The sequence below is a fragment of the Taurulus bubalis genome (genome assembly GCF_910589615.1).
Source record: "Taurulus bubalis genome assembly, chromosome: 12".
Lineage (NCBI taxonomy): Eukaryota > Metazoa > Chordata > Actinopteri > Perciformes > Cottidae > Taurulus > Taurulus bubalis.
Window position 1 is genome coordinate 12,408,480 of NC_136600.1, and position 21,255 is coordinate 12,429,734.

The 21,255-nt window shown below is 41.0% G+C and overlaps 1 protein-coding gene across 1 annotated transcript in view; it reads right to left on the bottom strand.

Moving 5' to 3' along the window:
* Positions 1–19,838, bottom strand: part of pear1 (platelet endothelial aggregation receptor 1) — a gene marked incomplete at its 5' end in the record, with an annotated part of 25,080 nt that extends 5,242 nt beyond the window's left edge. The window contains 19 exons of the mRNA XM_079227594.1: positions 25–151; positions 382–491; positions 1,369–1,587; positions 2,151–2,273; positions 2,792–2,923; positions 3,048–3,179; positions 3,294–3,446; positions 4,812–4,914; positions 5,725–5,888; positions 6,051–6,171; positions 6,354–6,528; positions 7,479–7,691; positions 8,233–8,369; positions 8,719–8,821; positions 10,267–10,513; positions 14,410–14,502; positions 18,619–18,719; positions 18,818–18,919; positions 19,732–19,838. Coding sequence (XP_079083720.1) covers positions 25–151; positions 382–491; positions 1,369–1,587; positions 2,151–2,273; positions 2,792–2,923; positions 3,048–3,179; positions 3,294–3,446; positions 4,812–4,914; positions 5,725–5,888; positions 6,051–6,171; positions 6,354–6,528; positions 7,479–7,691; positions 8,233–8,369; positions 8,719–8,821; positions 10,267–10,513; positions 14,410–14,502; positions 18,619–18,719; positions 18,818–18,919; positions 19,732–19,838 — 2,662 coding nt within the window. The remainder of the gene's footprint in view (positions 1–24; positions 152–381; positions 492–1,368; positions 1,588–2,150; positions 2,274–2,791; positions 2,924–3,047; positions 3,180–3,293; positions 3,447–4,811; positions 4,915–5,724; positions 5,889–6,050; positions 6,172–6,353; positions 6,529–7,478; positions 7,692–8,232; positions 8,370–8,718; positions 8,822–10,266; positions 10,514–14,409; positions 14,503–18,618; positions 18,720–18,817; positions 18,920–19,731) is intronic.
* Between the last annotated feature and the right edge of the window lie 1,417 nt (positions 19,839–21,255).

A 21,255-nucleotide genomic window follows, 5' to 3' on the forward strand; every position in this document is an offset into this window, starting at 1 on the left:
CAGTGGAGAGTCCCCCAGACGGACCTGAGGCTTTGCGAGGCTCGTGGTGCTTCCAGTCTGCAGGTAGAGTGGCATTGCTCTCAACCCCAAACAGGCCCCGCCTCTCCCTCTCCATGTTTTTCACACTGCAGAACAGCTGGTTATTGGTGTTCTGTAGGGCAGAGTGAATAGTACACCAATCAGAAATGCAAAACAAAATGAAACGCTTCGAGCATATTAACCAAAGAACTGTGACTTACTGGGTCAATATTTTAAGGTTTATGATTTCATGGCCACAAAAAGCAATCCAGTTGTTGTTGACTGGATAAATGGCATATCAGTGCCCTGAACACTGCTTAAAGTATGAGATTGCCGAGGTGATGTAACAGAGGTGGCATTCACCTTGATGGTGCGGTCGTGGTTGTTGGGGAGGTGTGGCAGGGGAGGCCTGTTCTGGCTCAGTGTGTGGTAGCTGGGGTTGGAGTAGTAGTGGTGGTAACTGTGAGGAACATCTGGAGGCCAAAACAAACACATGGAATCACGTCTGCTGCAATTAAATTACCTCAAGGTCAATAAAATGCATCTCTGTGGAACACTTATTACAAAAACCCAGATACACAACTAAAACTACATTCTGACCAAGAGCAGCTATATAAACATCATAATATTATGACAATTTAATAAAAATTAAAAAGCTAAATATCTTACTTAAAATTCACTGCATGGCATTACACAATTATTTAACTCGATCACATTTCACTCTTTTGCAAGCACATCAACTGTGGTGTGAGCATTTAACAGTGCTCATCCATTTAAAATGTGATATCATGATCTTGTGAAAATTGATGCAATGAGATAGGAATTGTGATTTAAAAAAACATAAGTACTCCCATTAATCTTCCAATGTCTCACTTTTTATAATTATGAAATGCCAGAACCGAATGTTCAACCAGTGGATTTATTGTTTCAAATATAGTCCAAATGCAAACTACTTGTCCTGTAGTCTCTTAAGTCTATGGTCAGGCTGAATCAAAGGTAACGTTAAGTGCCTCACAAAACTAAAACTATTAATAATTCAAATTTGACCATTTTGTAAAACCCTGCCATTTATTCCAACTGAAGTCCAACTGAAATCACATCTGATAACGCAGTCAAACCTACTCTCAAAATGTAGCTTTATACAAGGAAAAGGAAGACAAATGGTCTTTGTTTTTGTTATATTTCTGCCGAGCGGCATGTTGGTGTCGTTGTTTGCACTGTTCGTTCTGTTAGCACTGTTAGCTGCTTCCATCGGCTCGGTCGTCGCCATGTTGAGAGCCGCATGGAGGCAATCCCTCCAACACAACACTACTTTTACTTTTTCCACCACCATATACTGCATTGACAGACCTGGAACGGCGTATTCAGAGTTGACCGTGCGGCTGGTGGAGAAGGACACGGTCGGCGTGTTGTTCTGTTTGTCCTTCTGTCTGCGGCGGTAGAGCAGCAGCAGAGCCAGCAGCAAGACCACCAGCATGACGAGCACGACGATGCCGCCGATGGCACCCCACGACTCCCGCTCACCAGGAGGAAGGGGAACCATGACACTGTCGGACTTCACAGACGAGTCTGTGAAAGAGCAGGTGGGAAGAGAAATAAAGTACCGCAGCTGGCTTTCGTCAAAGTTACGACAAGGGACTTTCATTCTGTGTTGATTTTGGCGGTCCTTGTGGATTAAAGTCATAGTGTTTCCAAGCACCAGAGTCTATTGAGAAAACCTTTCATTTAACTAATGTAGCTCATATAGAGTCATGGTGGAGAAGGAGCGGGTCGTCTTACAATCGTAAGATCGTGGTTCGAACCCCGGCTCCTCCAGTCCACATGTTGGATTTTCCTTGGTGGTGATGGCATGGTAGCCTCTGCCAACGGTGCATGAATGTGTGTGTGAATGGATGAATGTTGACATGTAGTGTACAGCACTTTGAGTGGTTGGAAGACTAGAAAGGCGCTATACAAATGTAAGTCCATTTACCATCAGGATTAAATTGACACTGTTTCATAACCAGTTAAAAGTTACTCACAATAACTTTAACTTTCCAAGGACAGCCATAGAAGCCAATCCATTTTCAAATGGATTATCTTTTTCCCACTACTTCTCCAGAAAAAGATTTCAAACATGTTTGGATCCATACCTTGTTTACAGTCCTCTCCTTCACTTTCACACAAACAGTCTCCAGTGTATCGGTCACAGACGAGGTCGAGCGGACAGGAGCAGGTCTGAGTGCAGAACGGACCAAAACGGCCTGGACTGCAGGCTGGAAAACACAACGTACGTTTCACATCCATGCATCAGACACGTGAAACAAATATAGATAGATTTACCAGTCAATCAACAGGACATTAATCTTAATAATTGTTTAATAGTTTCAGACATTTTCAAGCTAAATTACAACACACTCTCTGATGACACCTTCTCCAATGTGAGGATTTGCTTCTTTTCTTTTTCATATTGGATAATAAACTGAATGTCTTTGCTGTTTAAAAACAGAACATAATCAGCAGATTGTTCTATCATAAATATAATTGTTACTTTCAACCCTATTATACTATTCATATTTTAACCAAAACAGTAACACTTCACAGGCCATGTATGGCAATTGCTGAAAACAGTTGCTTTTATCCCCATAATACTTGTAGATCAATAACACTAAAGGTCTCCCTCTTGGATGTGATGTTATGATGTATTCCTCCATCAGCAGTCACATTTCACGTGAGTCTTAGAGACGACTCCTCCAGAAAATGCCCTTTTCTAGTTGCTGTCTGATGTACTCACGTATGGAGCAGTCAGTAGCGGTCCAGCCCGGCAAACATTCACAGTGGCCGTCACGGTGGTCGCATGTGGAGTTGTTGGCACAGTTAACACACACTTCAGTGCACTGTTTGCCGAAGTAGCCAGCTGGACAAACTGTGAAACACACAATGTCATGTGAAGAATGATCAGCACCGGATTATGTCGTGATTGAATGTAGAGGGTTTCTGAAACATCCATGAGGATTTTAGGGTGTATGATTAATGATGTAAATGCCAACCTTGATCACAGTTGGGTCCAGTGTGTCCAAGGAGGCAATCACACTCTCCTGTCACATGGTGGCAGCGGTACGACTGGCTACAGGATGGGCATGACATACTGCACTGGTCCCCGTACATTCCTGCTCTGCATTCTGGGAGACAAAAAGATGAAGAGTGAGCAGATGCAAATTTCAGTCCAGTGCACTTCTTGGTTTTGATCTGAGCTGTTTTCTGCTGTTTCCCTGCCGGCTGACGACGACACTCACTGTTCTGACAGGTGACTCCCCAGTAGCCTGCGCGACACACACACGCTCCAGTTTCCTTCAAGCACGTGTCGCTGTTGGGGCAATGCTTGAAACAGGTCTGGTTACAGTGGCGCCCCCACAGGCCCTCTGAACAGGGCTCTCTACAGCGAGAACCTGGAGGGAAAACATGGAGGGTGGATGAAAGACATTGTGTTTATAAGAAGTATTCAAATTGTCAATACCACAATGGAGATATACTCCATCCAAGTAAAAGTCATGCATTCATAAATGTACTTCAGTAGAAGTAAGCAACTATAACAAGTGCAATGTGTTCAACTATCAAATGAGAAAATAGTCAATGTGAAGAATGGTTCCTCTCAGAGTTTATAGTAGTGATGCAATGAGCTGTGTGTGCATGTTTCACACTACACGATGAGTGTACTAAACGTAATACTGACTGATGTATAGTGTACCGTGCGTTTGATTTCCTTCCATGAACAAAGCCACTGGTTTCAATACAATTTAGAACTGTATGAAAATATTTACTTGAAATCTTGTTCAGATAAATAATCTGAAACTGAAGTTGTCATTTTTGTCTTTGGTCAGAGTTAACTGATAATACGACTGTTTTAAAGGATTTCCTTGTCACTGTGTTCAATGAACCACCAACATCTAAGACTACTATAATCATGTGTCAAACACAAATGGCAATGACATAGAGAAGGAGGTTATTTTTGTAGTTTATGCTATACAATGTTGCTGATTGGGGGCAGACTATCACATATTTAGTGTTTCAGTATCCACAAACACACCAACTGTCATTGCGTAGCAGTATTACAATGTGATCAGTGGTTGAAAGTAATAAAGATTATTCAATTTTGAGCTACTTGTACTTTGCTTGAGGGTTTCCATTTTTATAATACTTTATTCTTCTGCTCTGCTTCTTTTGAGATGGTAGTTTTTACTCCAAAAAATGTATTTAACAGCTTCAGTTAATAGTTACGTTGCAGGTTTTTAAAAATGTATTATTACAAAGTTAAATAATCAATATATACAATAGTCCAAATGTGATCCACCTTGACAAACTACAACAGTAAAATTAGACTTACACAGTACATAATACATCAGGATATAATAAAACAACACTTGGGGGTCATTTATTTATGAATAACCTTTAATACTTAAACTACTTCTACTTACTATTTTGGATGGACTTTAATTTGTGTTTTTATACTGCAGTATTTCCACCGCTAAAAGATCTGAATACTTTCTCCAACACTGGATGTGATATTGGTGTTAAAATGAAAACTAATAGCTGCAGGGGAAGTAGAAAGCCTTTGGTAAAAAAGTAAAAAAAAAAAAAAAAAAAAAGTTTCTATTGAATTTTAGTCGATTTGAAGTCAATGGTGGTCCTTTAAGTCACAGGACAGTGCAATCCGGATGAAAGAGAGACCGAGTGGTTTAAAACCTGTGGCTCAGTTAGTTCTGTTGGTACCAAAGCCAAGCTGGCAGCGGCACCGGGAGGACGTCATCACTTACCCCACCAGCCTGGCAGACAGTGACACTCCCCGGTGGTAGCCTGGCAGCCGTCGGCATGAACACAATCACACCTCTTCAGGCAGCCTGGCCCAAACGTGCCCATCTGCACATGTGAGCAAATGCCAACAGGCAAAGAATTGTCAGGGGAATCTCTTCAACACTCGGCCAGCTCAGACAGAATACTACACTGGCACTGTGTGGTTGTATAGACAGCCTGGTGGGTTGGCATGGCGGAGACAAGAGGGGTACGTGTCCAAAACACAGATTAAAACATACAGAGGGTGAGGTGAGGGATGAAGAGCTGGACAGCATTTCTGAAGACTGTCCAATCAGAGCCGACATGTTCTGTATAATTATCACCGTCATGATTCGTGTATAAGTCTAATCAAAGATAGCAGTTGATTTGTTCCACTCAACATAGAATAAACATACAGTTCACTTTTCTTATTTTCAATAGTTTGTATTATTTTATCAAATAAATTCATTCATTGTAGTATGTATGTATATATATATTTTTTTTTTTACATAAAAACGTCTTCCAGTATTAACAAAATTCTATTTTACCTTTTTGCAGTTCATCCATTTTTTTAAATAAAAAATCTTTGTGTAGTTAAAGTCAAAATAATGCAAATTTCATGAAATAAAACTGATAAAACAGGTGGAATAATCTACTCCCTGTGCAGAAGGATGTGAATAGTACAATTTGTAGGTTTCGTTATATATATATATAGTATTACAAGTATTACAAGTTGATTTTATTGTCTCCTGAAAGAAAACAAATCTCTTGGATTAAAGCAACTGCTGCATAAAAAACAGACACTTTTTTTTAGTCTAGTTTGAGATCATCTGATGCTCTCCTCCGTACCACTTCCTAAACAGGCAAAGCTATAAAGCCTCATATCCAGACATTTACCGGGCATGGCTGGTCGCAGCGCGCCCCCTGCCAGCCGGCTGTGCAGGCGCAGGATCCATCTGCAGGATTACATTTTGCCCCGTTGGCGCAGTGGCAGGTGGCGTTGCATCCTGGGCCCCAGGTTCCCTCCGAGCAGGGGGTGGAGCAGTCCGGCCCACGCCAGCCTGCAGACACACAAAGGACCGTCAGCCATGTTTGATAGAATCTTATTTCACCAATGTTGCTCCAGTCATGCATTCATCAGTCTGTCAATAGGTCAAGCATTGACCTGTCAGACGAAACGTTTCCTCTTTCACCGTGACCACATCTGTATGAACGTGTTTTACCCTCTTTGCAGAAGCAAGTCCCGTCAATCGGCGAGCAGTCAACAACGTTTTTACAGGAGCACTCCAGGGAGCAGTTCTTGCCATAGGTGCCGCTTTTACATAGACTCTCACAGTGAACCCCCTGCAATAATAAAAAATATTAACTTTAATGATAAACCTAGAGGGTATTTAACCGGTGAGACAAATATACAATGAAATAGGTCATCTGAGCACAGAGAGTGAAAAGAAAATATAAATGATTCATTAACTTTATTCATTTATTCACTGAATCCTAACTAAATCACTCTAAACTCCACCACTCACCGTATACCCGGGGGCACACCGGCATTGTCCCGTGGCACTATTGCACACCCCGCCGTTCACACACAGACATGGATCCAGGCAACCATGACCGTAGAAACCGTGAGCGCAGGTCTCGTTACAGAACAGTCCTGCCCACCCTGGCTGGCATGTGCACTCCCCTTTCATTGGGTGGCAGCTGAACAATGAAAATAGAGGTAAATGTGATGAAATCGCTGCAAAATTACAGCTCCCTAGCTGTGAGAGAGTGCTGACTCTGCCAAAGAAAACAGTGAGGAGCGACACTGCTATAATGCTCTTGATTTGGTCGGTCAGTGATGACAGTGAATCAGTAGAGTTTAGTCTGAAAATGATTGATAATTGACAAAAGATTTGTGAGTGAATGTACTGGCATTAATCGCCGTGGATATGATGAAGTGTGCGGTTGAAATCAAGAGGTAGTCAGAAAAGATTAGGATTAAGACTGATGGACACACCTGGAGAAGTTTTAGATGCTACACTTTGGGAAGGATTTGCACCAACTCAAGTAACTGAGTCTGAGTGAAGGAGTGGACAATGTAAGTAAGGCAACTCATAGATGCCAACCGCCATAAGACTCATTAACAGGTGAAGAAGAAGAAAACACCTGTGTGGGTTCAACGTTGTGTTTGGGGTGAAGCCCGACTGGCTTGTGACCAATTGAAAAGGATTTCCACTCTACAGCTAACAACCTGTGCTCCATTTAAACCAAGGAACCACGCAAACACACACAGGTGGCAGCATTGAGCTCGTCAAGCCCACCAGCGTGGGTTAAGGACTTGAAAACATACAGTACTTATGACAAGCCTGCCAAAGGTAAGATGTACGCTTTATTGGAAGTATTTTTATGAGATAAGTCTTGATTAGGAACTGATTTTGTAAACTTTTCCCACAAATGTGAACCCATTACTGTGTTAACCAACCAGGACGGGCGTCTAAGGAGTGGATGAGCAGGTTAATGTGTGGGCCCACCAGTAGCTGGCTATCTCGCCTAAAATTAATGAAGTCAAATAAAGTTTTTGGCTTTGCTCACTGAGATTTCACTCAATCATATTTGGATAATTTCTGCCTACAGAGCTTAAAGCTGTTTTTCTGAAGACATCAACTCACCTGAGTGTTTGTTTGTCCTGGCAGAGACACTTGCGCTCACAGTGCATGCCATATTTGCCCGGCGCACACATCCTGTCCCTGCAGTGAGGGCCGCTGAAGCCCGGCTCGCACAGGCAGCCTCCATCGATGTTGTAGCAGCGTGCGCCATTAGCGCAGTCACACACACCTTTACAGTCCTGACCAAAGGTGCCCGCAGCACACTCCTCATTACACCTGAGGGCAGCGACAGAGAAGGTTGTTCATAGACACACAGGAGCTGGACTAGATTTGCATGTGAATGAAAAAACCCTAAATTAAATTTTATATCGTGGTTGTCAGTCGGGATGTTAGCCAAAGCTGTATTTCTGTCTCTAGTGCTGATATAGTTCCATTAAATTAGATTTGACAGAACACTGCAATGGTTTAAAGTTCAGTGACTCAGTCTCATGCAATCAGAAACACAGAATGTTCATATTAACAACCCAGCTGGGTTGTGGTGCATTAATACCAAAGGACATCAAATGTATGAGGACAACAAATACCGAATCAAGATTTCTCCAGACTGAGCATTCGCATACAGTCTTTAGATAGTTTTGTGTTTGGGTTCTTCTCTTAGACGGGACAAAGGAGCTGTCCCTTGGCATGCATGGACTTTTGGGAGGCCCACATGCACAGGAACAGTCAATCAGACACACACACACACACACACAAACACACACACACACACACACACACACACACACACACACACACACACACACATACACATACACACCTGTTACCGGTGAAACCTTTAGCACACTGGCACTGTCCAGTTTCAGGGTCACATTTGCCCCTGTTGTGGCAGACACACTCATCAGCACAGTTTTGTCCAAACCTTCCCTCTGAGCATCGCACCGTGCAAACGGCACCCTGCAGAGTAACGAGAAGAGGAAAAGAAAACTGAAATTCATGAGGTAGAAAGAAATGCCAAGTGAACGCTGATGCGATGACACCAACATTGCAACTTTCGCAGTTACTAAGAAAATAAGTTTGCTCCCTGATGAGATCACGATCTCTTAATTTTTTTTACATTAGTGGAAAACCTTGCATCTGCATGTCTCCAGAGATGACAGGTTGTCTTCAATATGTCTTTAGAAAAAAAGTCAGAGACTGTTTTTCAGAAGTTGGGAGAAAGCTGTCAGGCTAATTCAAAATTTTAGCAATCTCCACAGATTACACAAGGTTAGTGTCGGGGCAAGCTTTAACTTTAAGAACATACCGTCCATCCAGGCGGGCAATCGCAGATCCCTTTGCCTTTACAGATGCCTCCATTCTGGCAGGGGCACCGTGCCTGGCATTTCCTGGGACACGCCTTCTCACAGCTGGGGGAGGAGGATGGAGTGAATAACAGCTTAATGGACCACTTTAGTCAAAAACACTCCATGTGTCCTCCTGGGGCATTCCTGAGGACTTACGTAAAGGTTTTTGTTCTACAGTGCAAAATGAACAAAATAAGTGTTACCAGCGTTTTTAGGAAATTGGTTATTCAAGCATTAGCCCACAGGTGTTGTATGCTTATGCTCATGTAAAGCACGCTGTGATATCACATTGTAAGATTTTGAGGTTTTTCTACTTTAGTATTTCCTTTTTCTGGTACTTTATATTTCTACTACAATTAAAAGGCAAATATAGCTATTTTTACTCCTTTTTTGTTTCATAGTGTTAGTCACTGTGTACTTTACAGATTTAGATCAATAATGCAACATATTGTCAATAAATGATGATGTAGAAGAAGATTATATTTTAATGATCCCAGTGGGAAATGTACTTAACTTGTAACAGAGATTAAGTAAAATATCTGAGTACTTCATTTTAGCTTTAAAATGTTACAATCGTGTAACTTTACTGCAGTTGTATACAGACATAATGATCTAAAAGACCACATTTAGTAGTCCATACACCCCTCGTTTTATATTACACTAAACTACTCTGAAGGAAAGCAGAAAAAAAGTTTAAAAAAGGGGAGGTCATTAAAACATAACAGTAGCTCTCTGATTACTGGAAGACTTGGCATTTCAACAGCTTTGTGGGAATTATCAGCACGGTCAGAACGTGTCTTCAACCAATTAGACGTCTTGGCTAAAACTACCTCTTGTACTATTCAGTGTTGGGATATTACATTTTCTAATTCACCCTTGAGGTGAAATAAAATGAACATACTTCAAATACACAATTCATCAATGAGCTTTATCCAATGTTGAATGTTGCCAAGCCCCCATTCTTTTTAGCTGAAAGTGGTGCGTTGTTCACATTGGCAGTGAAAGACGTTTCCACTCATGTTTAGTGGGGAAGAGTTTTCATTGCTTACTCATCCTCAAGGGCAACTAAAGATGGGGTGTAACAGATGAGTCATGGATTTACTTCATGGATAATAAAGTTGTGTAAACAAATAACTTGGTAAGAACTGACAGATCTGTGACGCATAGACCTCCTGAGAAAATTAAAATAATAAAGTATGATACTGTGATGTGGAATGAAGTGTTATATCAAGTGTTTCCGAAAAGGAAATAATTTACTGTACAACTCTACCTGCTGTACACAATGTTAGCATTCAGCTCAAAGCAATCAAAATATCATAAATATTAAAACTGTAAAAAAAGGGGAACCATTCCAAAATGCTATATTTATTTTGGAATCCGATATTAATATAAAACAATGTTTTTCAGTCAATGTTTGTCTCTTTTTACAAAATCAATATAGCCTTTAGTTACGAATCTCCTAATATGCAGGCTCCTGTTTTAATATTTATTTATTTTTGTGCACTCACAAGGTCCCAGTGAATCCATCCCGACACAAACACTCTCCGGTTTCTTTGTCACAGGATCCTCCGGTCCCACACTTGCACCTCTGCAGACAGCCCTTCCCGAAGGTGCCTGCCGGACAGGACTCCTCGCAGTGGCGTCCTATGAACCCTGGAGGACACTGACACGTCCCCTTGACGGGGTCGCAGAGAGCTCCGTTCTCACACTTGCACTGCTGACTGCAGCCTGGCCCCCAGTGTTTGTCATCGCAGGCTGAAAGGTAACAGGACAAACAGTTGTTTATTGATTATAAATATGCCGAGATACTGAAACCCAACCGTCTTCTGGTTTTATTCATGCAAAATTGTCATTAAAAAATGAATTGTGACAATAGACGTTTGGTTTAATAGATTAGCTTCTTTTTTTTAAAATCTCTAAATTTGATATATTTAATGATACTGTTTATTAGATTCTAGATTTTCAGGGGAAAATGAATTATTTACATTGGGCACCTCACTTTTTAAAACTTTTCTTCTCCAAAAATACTATTTTGTTTGGTTTTCCAGTACCAGCACTACTCGTGTAGTTAAACAGTGACACACATTCTCACCAGGGAGGCTCTGACTTTTATTGCCCACATTTTCCAACGATTCAAACCAGTCAACTTTCAGTAATTCGCCTCCTACTCTAAACAGAGTCAAACTTACTCTGCAATGCTAGAAATGAAATACAAACACCAAAGCAAAATAAGATTACCGATGATTATTGTGACTTGCATATGCATGTGCAATCATTTTGTGTCAGTTTTGTTTCTTCTCATTCTGTTTTCCTCCCATACACTATGGTGTACACTTACAGTGACATATGATGTCATGAAAAGCAAATACACAGAAACAAATCTGATTATATTCAACAACACGGAGATGAAAAACAGAACAGAAACAAGAGAGTGCTCGTGAAGGACATAAAGTACTGACTCGTCCAGACATTACTGTCGATCTTTCTCGTGCTTCCACATCCAAATCGCCCCCTTTCAGTCCCGCAGTGTTATATTACCAACACATGATTTTGAATCCTTCAAGGCGATTTGCATGGAGCTCCCAAGGCGGACGAGTTTTAAATGGTTCATTTTACAGAAGCTTGAGGATCGGCTCCAGGGGGGGTTAGAGTGCAGTGCAGAGATTCACACAAGGTTTGGGTTTCAATTTCATAATGAAGAGATCTCAGTCCACCGCCTTATTGGTCAAGTGTGCATTCTTCAAATTTCTCATCGGTGTCTTCGACGGTGCTGGACATCATCAAGAAAATGTGATATCCACCCAATAGCGCTGACGTAACACATGGATGGCCATCAGTGAACTTGAGCTAAAAACAATTCCAACAATTTCATGCTGACCTCTGTGAATCATCTTTCTTTATCTGGAGAGCAGACATTCAGCCAGACTTGAGCAGCCCATCACCCCCTCCGTATCCCCCCTTACCGATGCCTGCTGCACACATGCCCTGCCACATCTTTGAAGAGCACAAGCACTGCTTCGACAATAATTACACAGAGGGTAGAGCAGAGCCAAATTTGGCCCTGAGCAAAGCGCGCTGCCACGGACTGTGGTGTTTATTGCCCCGGACGCGGAGCAGGACCCTCTCTTCTTCTTTGTTTAAATGAATGCTACATTCATTTGTTCGCTGTGTGGGCACCGAAGAGGAGCTCTGTGTCACGTTGACTAATTAGAAACTCAGCTGGAGCAGTGATTATGTTTACACAGACATTCTCCGGGACAGCAGGGGAGATTTACCTCGAGGTCTGCAGCCCTGTCGGCTCAAGAACTGAGGGGGCAGACGACTCCAGACAGTAGATGAGTGACTGGCTGAAATGTTCCAGGTTGGACCTGCTGTTTTTGAGCGAGCAGCCAATGTGTTTGTTTATCTTCATGTAAACATGAGCAAGGCTTTCTCTAACGGCGTTGCTGAGTTAGTTTACCTTCATCAGATGGACTTAACTTAGCTTAAGTGTGTCTTACTTTGATTTAATTGTTGCAACAACAAGCACTGATCAATCCAAAATTGCCAGAACGTTGAGATTTGACACCGAAAAGGGAATTTGTGGCCAATGTTCCATGTAAGAGTTTGATTATTTATCACAGTGACACAACAAAACATTGCGACCACACAGACTCTCTCAACTTCTCCTCTCGGGCCTCGATCTCAAGGAGACTTAAAAGCTTAACTTCATTTCTGTGATGGCAACATGTATCCATTATTAACATGTGATACCTACCAGATACCAGTATCTGTAATACTGCGTGCATGTAAACCCACTGACTGACACACACTTCAGAACTGGCATCTCTTCACTGTCTTTTGTTAGGAATGCACACTGGTATGGTGGGAAAATTCTTGCCTTTCCCCTGAGAATTGTCCAAGCAGTGGTTTGTTTCTTTGCATGCGCAGAAAGTCCACATAGTCTTCATGGATATCAAAACAACCCTCGCTGCTGGCTTTTGATTGCGTCCCTCTTTTAAAATCTGCTCTGAAACAAAGCTTACGTAAAGCATTCAATATTTTGACATGACATTGAGCCACAATTCACATTTGTGCATTGTTATACCCTGTTCAGTGAAAACAATGTATCTCCAAATGTGGTGATTTTGAATGTTTCTGATGATTATTGTCTGACTTCTTAAGCTAAATAAACTCCTTAAAAAGCCTCCTGGTTCAGCTGCATCGTCACAAAGCTGAAAACAGGGCTGTTTTTTTCTGAGCTCATGAAAAGTTGACTTTTTTTAGAGATGCGTGGTTCTCACAGGGCCGAGAGGCTACAAACATATGATGATCTTCTAGAATACGAGGCATTGCTGTTAAATTACCCAACAAGATATGAAAGGTGTTAAAATGAGCACAATCATAAACATACAGCTGTAAAATGCAATATAATGCAGCAATAATAATAATCCAGAAACATCCCATACATAGTAAAACCCTGCACATACTTTAACATGCTTTTTCTGAAATTAGGTTTTGAATGCAGGACGTTTACACGTAGTGGAGTATGTACATAGTGTGGCACTTGTACTTTTACTTCAGTAAAGGAACTTCTTTGAATGCTTTTTGTCACATTCTGCCATGTGAAGAACAAATATACTTCTCCCTCCCCTCTTCTTTTCCCCATATTCATGGGCAAAGAGTCCTAAAAGTGGCCAGTATGCAAACCTCAGTCCCCTCTCCTCTTTCCCATACTTAGATAGCTCAACACACAGGCATCCAGGAAGTATCAGGGCTCATTCTGCCAAAAAGACTCCATTATAGGATACAGTGGAGCCAAGGCTGGAGAGAGGAGGGGGAGGAGGAGGAGTGTAAGAAGAGACGGAGAGACCTGGTCCATGCAAGAGAGAGAGTGGGGTAACATTTTCCATTTCCCCTTCCCATCATCCCCCTGTCAAGACATCAACCACTACCCGTTAAAGCTAATTCCCTCTTTCGGTAGAGGAATAGGAGGGGGATGGAGGTGGGCGGTGTACTATTGACCCAGCTCTCTGTGTTGAAACGGGCTGAAGGTGGAAAACTTTGTTTCAGTGAGGAGGACAGCAGGCTCTGGTTTCACACGCCACGTTGTTTGGACGATCACATTAAGGATATTTCAGACAAGACAAACTGGTTTAGACTCACGGTTTTGAGTTGGTGCCTTGAATAACTATTATATAACCATGTGTGCTGACTTTAGTTATGTAAAAGAAGACATAACGGGTAGAAAGAGCAGGTTTATTAATGTCTCCTCTTTTTTTATGGACTGTGGCTACTTTCAGTATATCACATATTATCATGTGATTCATAAAATTATTATTCATTTTGAATAATAACTGAGTAAGAGGTGGACGTGCAGCTCCTTCTGGTCTAGTAAAATGGTTTCTGGACTGAGGCTGGCGTTCATGACTCATTGCCGTTGATGCGGTAATGCTCCCTTGCTGTTTCCATTGGAAAGGCCTTCTGTGTGTGATGGAGTAAGTGAAGATCAGCCACTTGACTAATGGCCAGTTGTCTTTTCCTGTTGTGTGTATGTCAAGTTTATTTGTGTGTGCACCTGACGAGAGAGGGGAAAGAGAGAAAGTGCTGGGAGGAAAAGCAAACGAGAGAGTGAGGAAATGACTGAGCAAAGGGAAAAGACTGATTCATACCGCTGGAGCAGTCGTCGCCTCGCCAGCCTCCCTCACACTGGCATCGGTCTGGAGCGACACATCGGCCGTGGACGCACTCCTTGGTGCAGCGAGCTGATGATGAGAAACATACTTTGTAACAGACCCGGCTTTGTGGAGACATGCAGCATGGTGTGCAGATCAGATCAGTCAATGGCTCCCAACTTTATTCTTGGTGTTGTGAGCCCAATAAGAGGAGCTCAAGAAGTCCTTTATTGGGGCTGTCATCTTCCAAGTCTGTGCATTTTAATGGAACTGGTGGCATTTAGCAGTAATGACTATATATCAAAGTGGATATTGTTGTGAATGATACATTGTATATGTTACGACGTCTACGGGTCAATATTTATAGAAAACTACATCCTCATGTCTTTTCCTAACCACTTTTCTTGGACCGCTACGTCATGATGTCAAGTAAAGATGTGAAGGAGAATTAATGATTATTTAGGAAAAGACAATCTCACTGTTATTTTAAAGCAAATTTATTTTATGATACATAAGAAGGTACAGCGACAAACTCAACGCTGAAACAGAATCACACCTCTTCAGAAAGATGTTTTAAATCCTAATAGTGTACAATTAAACAGCAACGGCTCATTCTATTGGCGCCCGAATGGTACGCCGCTTTAAATGTTGTTGCAAGGAACTGTGGGACGGTATAATCTCCTTTCCTTTTGCAACGGATGGTCCAGTGTTCCCTATATGCTTAAGGAGATAAGAAAGGAAGCATTGAAGCAGCTTTCCTTGGAAAGGTCGGCGTTCTCCTGTTGTTCTTTTTAACTACATTTCAGCTACATCCTCGCTGAACACTCGCTTCACAGGCTTCTCTTTGTTCTACTGTTTACTATTTTGACTGCAAGAGCCCGTCGTATTGAGTTTGCTTACTTCACAACCGAGAGTGCGGAGTATTTTCTCTGTATTTGCCACTAAGACCCACTTTCTGTGTCTTTTCACTCAGTTGGCAACCTTCCTCAACATAACAACACCATTAGATCACAGCTAGTCTCTTTTTTTCAACAAGTCCTCCAAATTAAAAGATGAAATAAGTTCTTGCTATCTATGACAACGTCATGTGACTCCCTCTTTGTCACATTTACTACAGCTGCCATAGTGTTTGCACTTGAACGTAACGCCGAAATGATTTATGTTGTTCTTCTTGAGGGAACTGATTTTGTTCCAGTAGAAGTGGACATGGCTACATAATACCATACGCTGAACGTCTTTGTTTGTGTATCAACTAGTTTTCACACACTCTCAATTGCAGCGTGTAATGTTCAGTTTCAGGTGAAATCTGAATACTAAATACACTGAAGATCAGCCTCACACCAAGATGTAATCCTGTAATTGTGTTCATTTTATTGTCCTCCCATAAGTAGCTGAGTTACTCTTCTATCTTTCCACGCACACACTGGTAACTGCAGAAGGACCCACTGAGCTAGAAGTACGGCCGTGGTAAAGGCATATAAAGCTACTGGTATTATCACGAATGTCATTAAGACCTTTAGACCATTTAATCAACTTGCTATCTGCTCCTTCTTCTTGAAATATAATATTCCAATAACTTGAATGTTACTATATTCACTTTTTGTAAAATCCCCAAGTTACTAATTAACTTTTGTCCCACTTGTGCTTGTTTGTTAAAAAAAAGGGTGAAAGGGTGCTATGGAAATGATAATTAATATTACTAAAGAGCACATGCGTTCATCCTTTTTCTAAAGAGCATAATGCCCAGGGTGTTTTTTTGTGTGTTTTTCTTTCTTAATTTTATTAAAAATCTACTAAACTGAATTGCATTCTTTCCCTCTAAATTTGTTCCACCCATCATAAAGCGTGTGAGCTGTCAGCCCGACAGTTTGGCGCGACTACTTGAGTGAAAGCACCAGTTCCATTCATACCGTCAGGAGCCGCCTCTTGGAAAGTCAGTCCCTGAGTTGTGTCCCTGCTATTATTAATCAAGTTAATTCAAACATGCTTTCATGACTGCACACTAATATTTTGTTGTAACACTAGGTAAGTGTTTTCTAACCAAATGCTGTATAAAGCACATGGTGTTTTTCCTTTAAATAAACAATAATTTAACTGATTATTTTCTCTTCTCTAGTTGAAGGTGTTTGAAAACGGGTGGCTGGAGATTTGGGGATCAAAGAAAAGGCTTACCATTCAGTGAAGGAGGTAAGTGTAATTATATCTAATTATATGTATTTACGAAATAAAGAAACAGTGGATGTAGGAGGGGTAATATGAGACACGTTGATGGCTGAGATATTTCAATTATGAAGCTTAAAACGACAATCAGTAGGCTCTGGATTTTGATTTTCTGATGTTAGTCAGTAAAATCAAAGGCTTTTGTGTTTGGCTATAAAAGAAAACTCTACAACACACACACACACACACACACACACACACACACACACACACACACACACACACACACACACACACACACACACACATACACACACACACACTGCTGTGAAAGGTTGCGCAACAATAAGCAACCAACAATGCATATTATCTCTGCCGAATGAAAACATGTATCTCCAAATTGTCCGTTTTTGAAGCACAAAGCACAGACACCTTGTTATTACCATCATGCACGGGTGAGATCATCCACTGACGTATGTGAAAGTTTGTAGAGCTGTGGTAGAATTTTCTTAAACCTTGTGGCCATGTATGGTTTCACTTTATTTATTTATGTCACCACCGACTGTCAGCAAACTGTTGACTGCTGCATCAGTTTGATATTTTCAGACGCCAACAGTGAACTATCTGTTGTGTATTTTAACTACCGCACCCAAACATTTATTGTGAAACACGACTACCTTTAAATTGACAATGAACTTTAAAGTAGTTAAAGTTAAGATTAGGAGTGAGGTGATAGGCTTCTGGTTACTTTAATCACATAAAAAACTCAATTTCTCAGGATGATGTCATGCTAACTGACTCCACATGTAGGAATATTTTTCACCTTCAAACATATTTGATTTTAGTTTATTTACGGATCTACAAAACATATATAATCCAAAGGATATTGTGTTAAAGGTCATTTGTTTCTAGTCTCTAGATGTTGGACGATGTTGGACATGTCATGTAAAATCAAACTAGACCAAAACTAAGTAATTATTCTCATCATAACACCGCAAATAAATAAAAAATAGTACTATAGTTTTGGGTATAGTCTTTAATGTATTCATTAGAACTATAGTGTTAAAGTCAAGCTGAGGGAGTTTGCACGCTGATAATATAGTTGTTAGCTGCAGGCAGCAGTGCCACCCCTCTGAACTCATCACTGACAGATACTTCATTCATGATATAATAGCTGTTGAAATTATGTGAAATCCTTGAACTAATGACAATTGTGAAGAGGGTTTTCATAGTGTCAGCAACACACACAGTGAGGTTTAAAGTTCCATGAGAACAGCAGCATCAGCATGAGAAGCCCCCAGTGGGAGGAGAACCCATAATTGTGGTATCTTGCATGGAAAAATCAAAAATCAAATATGGTGGTAAAATGGTATTGTGCTGGATTACTATGGTTTCCTTCACATGTGCACCAATGGCTATATCAGGCAAAACATTCATATACAGTATATAGATGTCTTTTTTCACTTGATTTTGAGATAACTCTTCATTATTCTGTTTATACACAATGTTGGCTTGCAATGTACTACTGATGTTGCCCACCCATGGGTGGGACCAGGGGTGTAGCTATACTTTTGAGGACACTGAGGTCATGCCCTCAGTATTTTTTCTGGAAATTGGGGCTTTTTAGCAACTACGCAGACGTGTACATTCTATAAATAAAAATAACCCTTTGTGGACTTTTACTGAGGTGATTCCAGTATGTGTTTAGCTATATATTTAGATTTGACAATTTTAAGATCAAAAAGAGATAACATTGAGATTGCTCTTTATGCTTAGAAGTGACTTCAATAACGTTGAAATGTTAATCTTAAAATAGCCTCTGCAGCATTGACATAAAATGTTCATTAATGTGCACTGTCCCTGTTAATTCAATCAATAAATAAAGTAAGTATTCAGCCTATTCTCTATCAAAACTTAGTTAGTTACACAGTATGATTTGAAACTTAATGTAAATTATTAAGATATGATTTGTTTGATGATTTTAAAATACATGAATAAAAAAGAAGGCAGGAGTTGATCAATAAAAAGGTTTCCACGATTACTTACGGACACATTTTTCTCTGCTCTCGTAATAGCCTGGACAGCACTGGTATCTCTTGCGGTAGTCTGTCTTCACCGCTTGCCTGTAGGCTGTTTTGTAGGTGATCCTGAAAGAACAACAAGGTCAAACAGGACGCTCTGACCCTCCGCTGAGAGGAACAGGAAGTCAGCCGCAACAGGAAAAGAGTCATCTCGCTGCTGCTACCTGTGGCGCATGCATCTGTAGGAGGTCCGAGGGTCGGAGCAGGGCTCCTCTGTCACATGGTCGTAAGGATGCGAGTAGGACTCTTTCACTGAGGTGGTGAAGCTGAAAAGCAGGACATTACAAATACTGTAATTCATTCACAGTCTATACAGAAGTTTTCCAGCATAAGGAACAGGGACCGTGTTATTTGCCTGAAAAGGTCATGGTCTTGATTAATGCCCCCCTTTAACAATTCATCAATATAGTTGTTTGGCCTCTAGTTGGATAATCTGTTAATCCTTTTAGTAATTTTCTAGGAAAAATTGTGAAACAGCTTTCTCCAATGTTAGGATTTAAGGATTTGCTTTTTCAAATGACACACATTTTTTATTTGGGTTTTGGACTGATGTTCAAATAAAACAATCTGACTACATCTCTTTTGCGAAATGGTTACTGGCATTTTAACTGTTTTCTGAAATTTCATGCATCAAGCAATTGATCGTTTTGTTGAGAAAATAATCAGCGGATCAATTAATCATGGAAAAAATGCTGAATCCCACTGACTGTGGTGATCTCGGTGGCTGTAGAGTCTTCAACAAATACATTACAGTCAAATCAAAAGTTATATCCATTGTGCTTTCTTCTGCAAATTCATAAAGTGCAACATAATTAGCTCAGAGGAAGAAAAAAGCCAATCAGTGTTGAAAAACTATACTTTCACTTTCTTCAGATTTAGGTGAATTGTAGCAAGTGACTATGAAAGCTATGGATTCATATAAATAGTTACACATCTCTGGTTAGAAAATGGCAACCAGCAATCTGCTTTTTGTCTTAAAAATGTACTTTGTCGTTTATGTGATGAATGCATGTCTTGACCAACCCATTTTAAAACAATAGTGACATCTATTTGCTTGTCACAGTGAAACAGGCCTCACCTCTCCCACAGGCTGCACACATTGGGGTCTCTTGGGTTCAGAGAGTAGCTTAGACCAATCAGGAAGCTCAGAAGCAGCAGTGCGGCGGAGCTCTGCAGAGTCAGCATGGTCCTGAGGGGAAAACAGGACAGACATTTACAGAGGGATGCAAAAACCCAAACATTTTAGCAAGGACAGAACCAGGCCAAAACATATACACTTTATTATCAGCCCACAAAATAGATATCGGACACAATAAAAGAGACATTTGCACAATGCAAATCCATTTGTAAAGGCCATGTTGAAGAGGTGATGTTTTTAGTGCCTTTAAATTAGGTTTTCTGAGGTAGTTTATTTACATTTCACTATATTGGAAATTATGAGCAGTCCAATTAATTGAAATGCCTTAATGTCCAATTTTGAGACTCCGAACAAAAGTAAACGTGTTTTTGAAGTTTTTTTACTGAGTGACAAATCTGAGCAGCCATGGAACGAAGCAATCACTCTGTGGCTCTCTGTGAGGCAAACGTACAATGGAAAATCTTTCACACACAGTTGGAGGGAAGAAAAGTTCCATTCCTGCTCTCAACTAGAGATTTAAAATCAATGCTTTTGTTTTTCATTTACTATAATTAACATTTCACAGCGTGGCAGATAGAAATAAAGCTGGTTCTCTGTACCTATAAATTGCGGTGAAGACTTAGCCGCTGACTGTTAAAGAGTTTGTTAAACGCTCAGCAGAGGTGAGGCAGAGAACCCGATTTAAAGCGTAACGCTGTCTGCTCTCCACCAAGCTCCACACCGTCTCAACAGGGTTCATAAAACACAGGCATCAGGAGACAACCTGACAGCAAACAGGATAGATGGGGTAGAGTGAGAGCAGAAGTAAGATAGAAAACCAGAGAGAAGGGGATCAGAGTCCAGAAAGAGGACTCCCTACTTCATCCTGACCCCTATCAATCAGAGCTGCAGTGAGGCCTCCACGCTCCTCGGCTGTCGCCTCCACACTCCAGCAGCATCTGGATCCGATCAGTGCATCGGCCCAAGAGAGCGCCTCGGCACAGGGACCCTGTTGGGCTCTCAGAGAGCAGAAGGGAGGCACTTTTCCCCCTCTTTTTCTCCTCACAAATATCCAATGGAAACGGACAGAAGTTCAGCAGGCCAGTGGTGCGAGCCCTCTGGTGAAAGCGTCGTGGGAATGCAAAGGCATTTCTCGAAAAAGAAACACCATGTTGACGTGGGATCAGTCAGGCTTGTTCCTCTCTGTTTTCCCAACAAGTCACGCCTGACAGAATTACTGTTCCAGTGCTTCTCATGTTATCTCCTCGTGGCCTTTGGGAGACTTCTGATGTTGGGACAGTGACATTGTAAACACTAATCAAGATTATGTTCTTCATGAAGAAACATCTCAGATCTCAGTGGGAGGAACACTAAATGTCTCTCTTACTGGTAAAAACTTAGGTCCATCCTCAACAAAGTTTCTTGAAACTCTGTCATCCTTCAGAGTGATACATAGTTCAGTTAAGGCAACTAAAACTTTCCCAA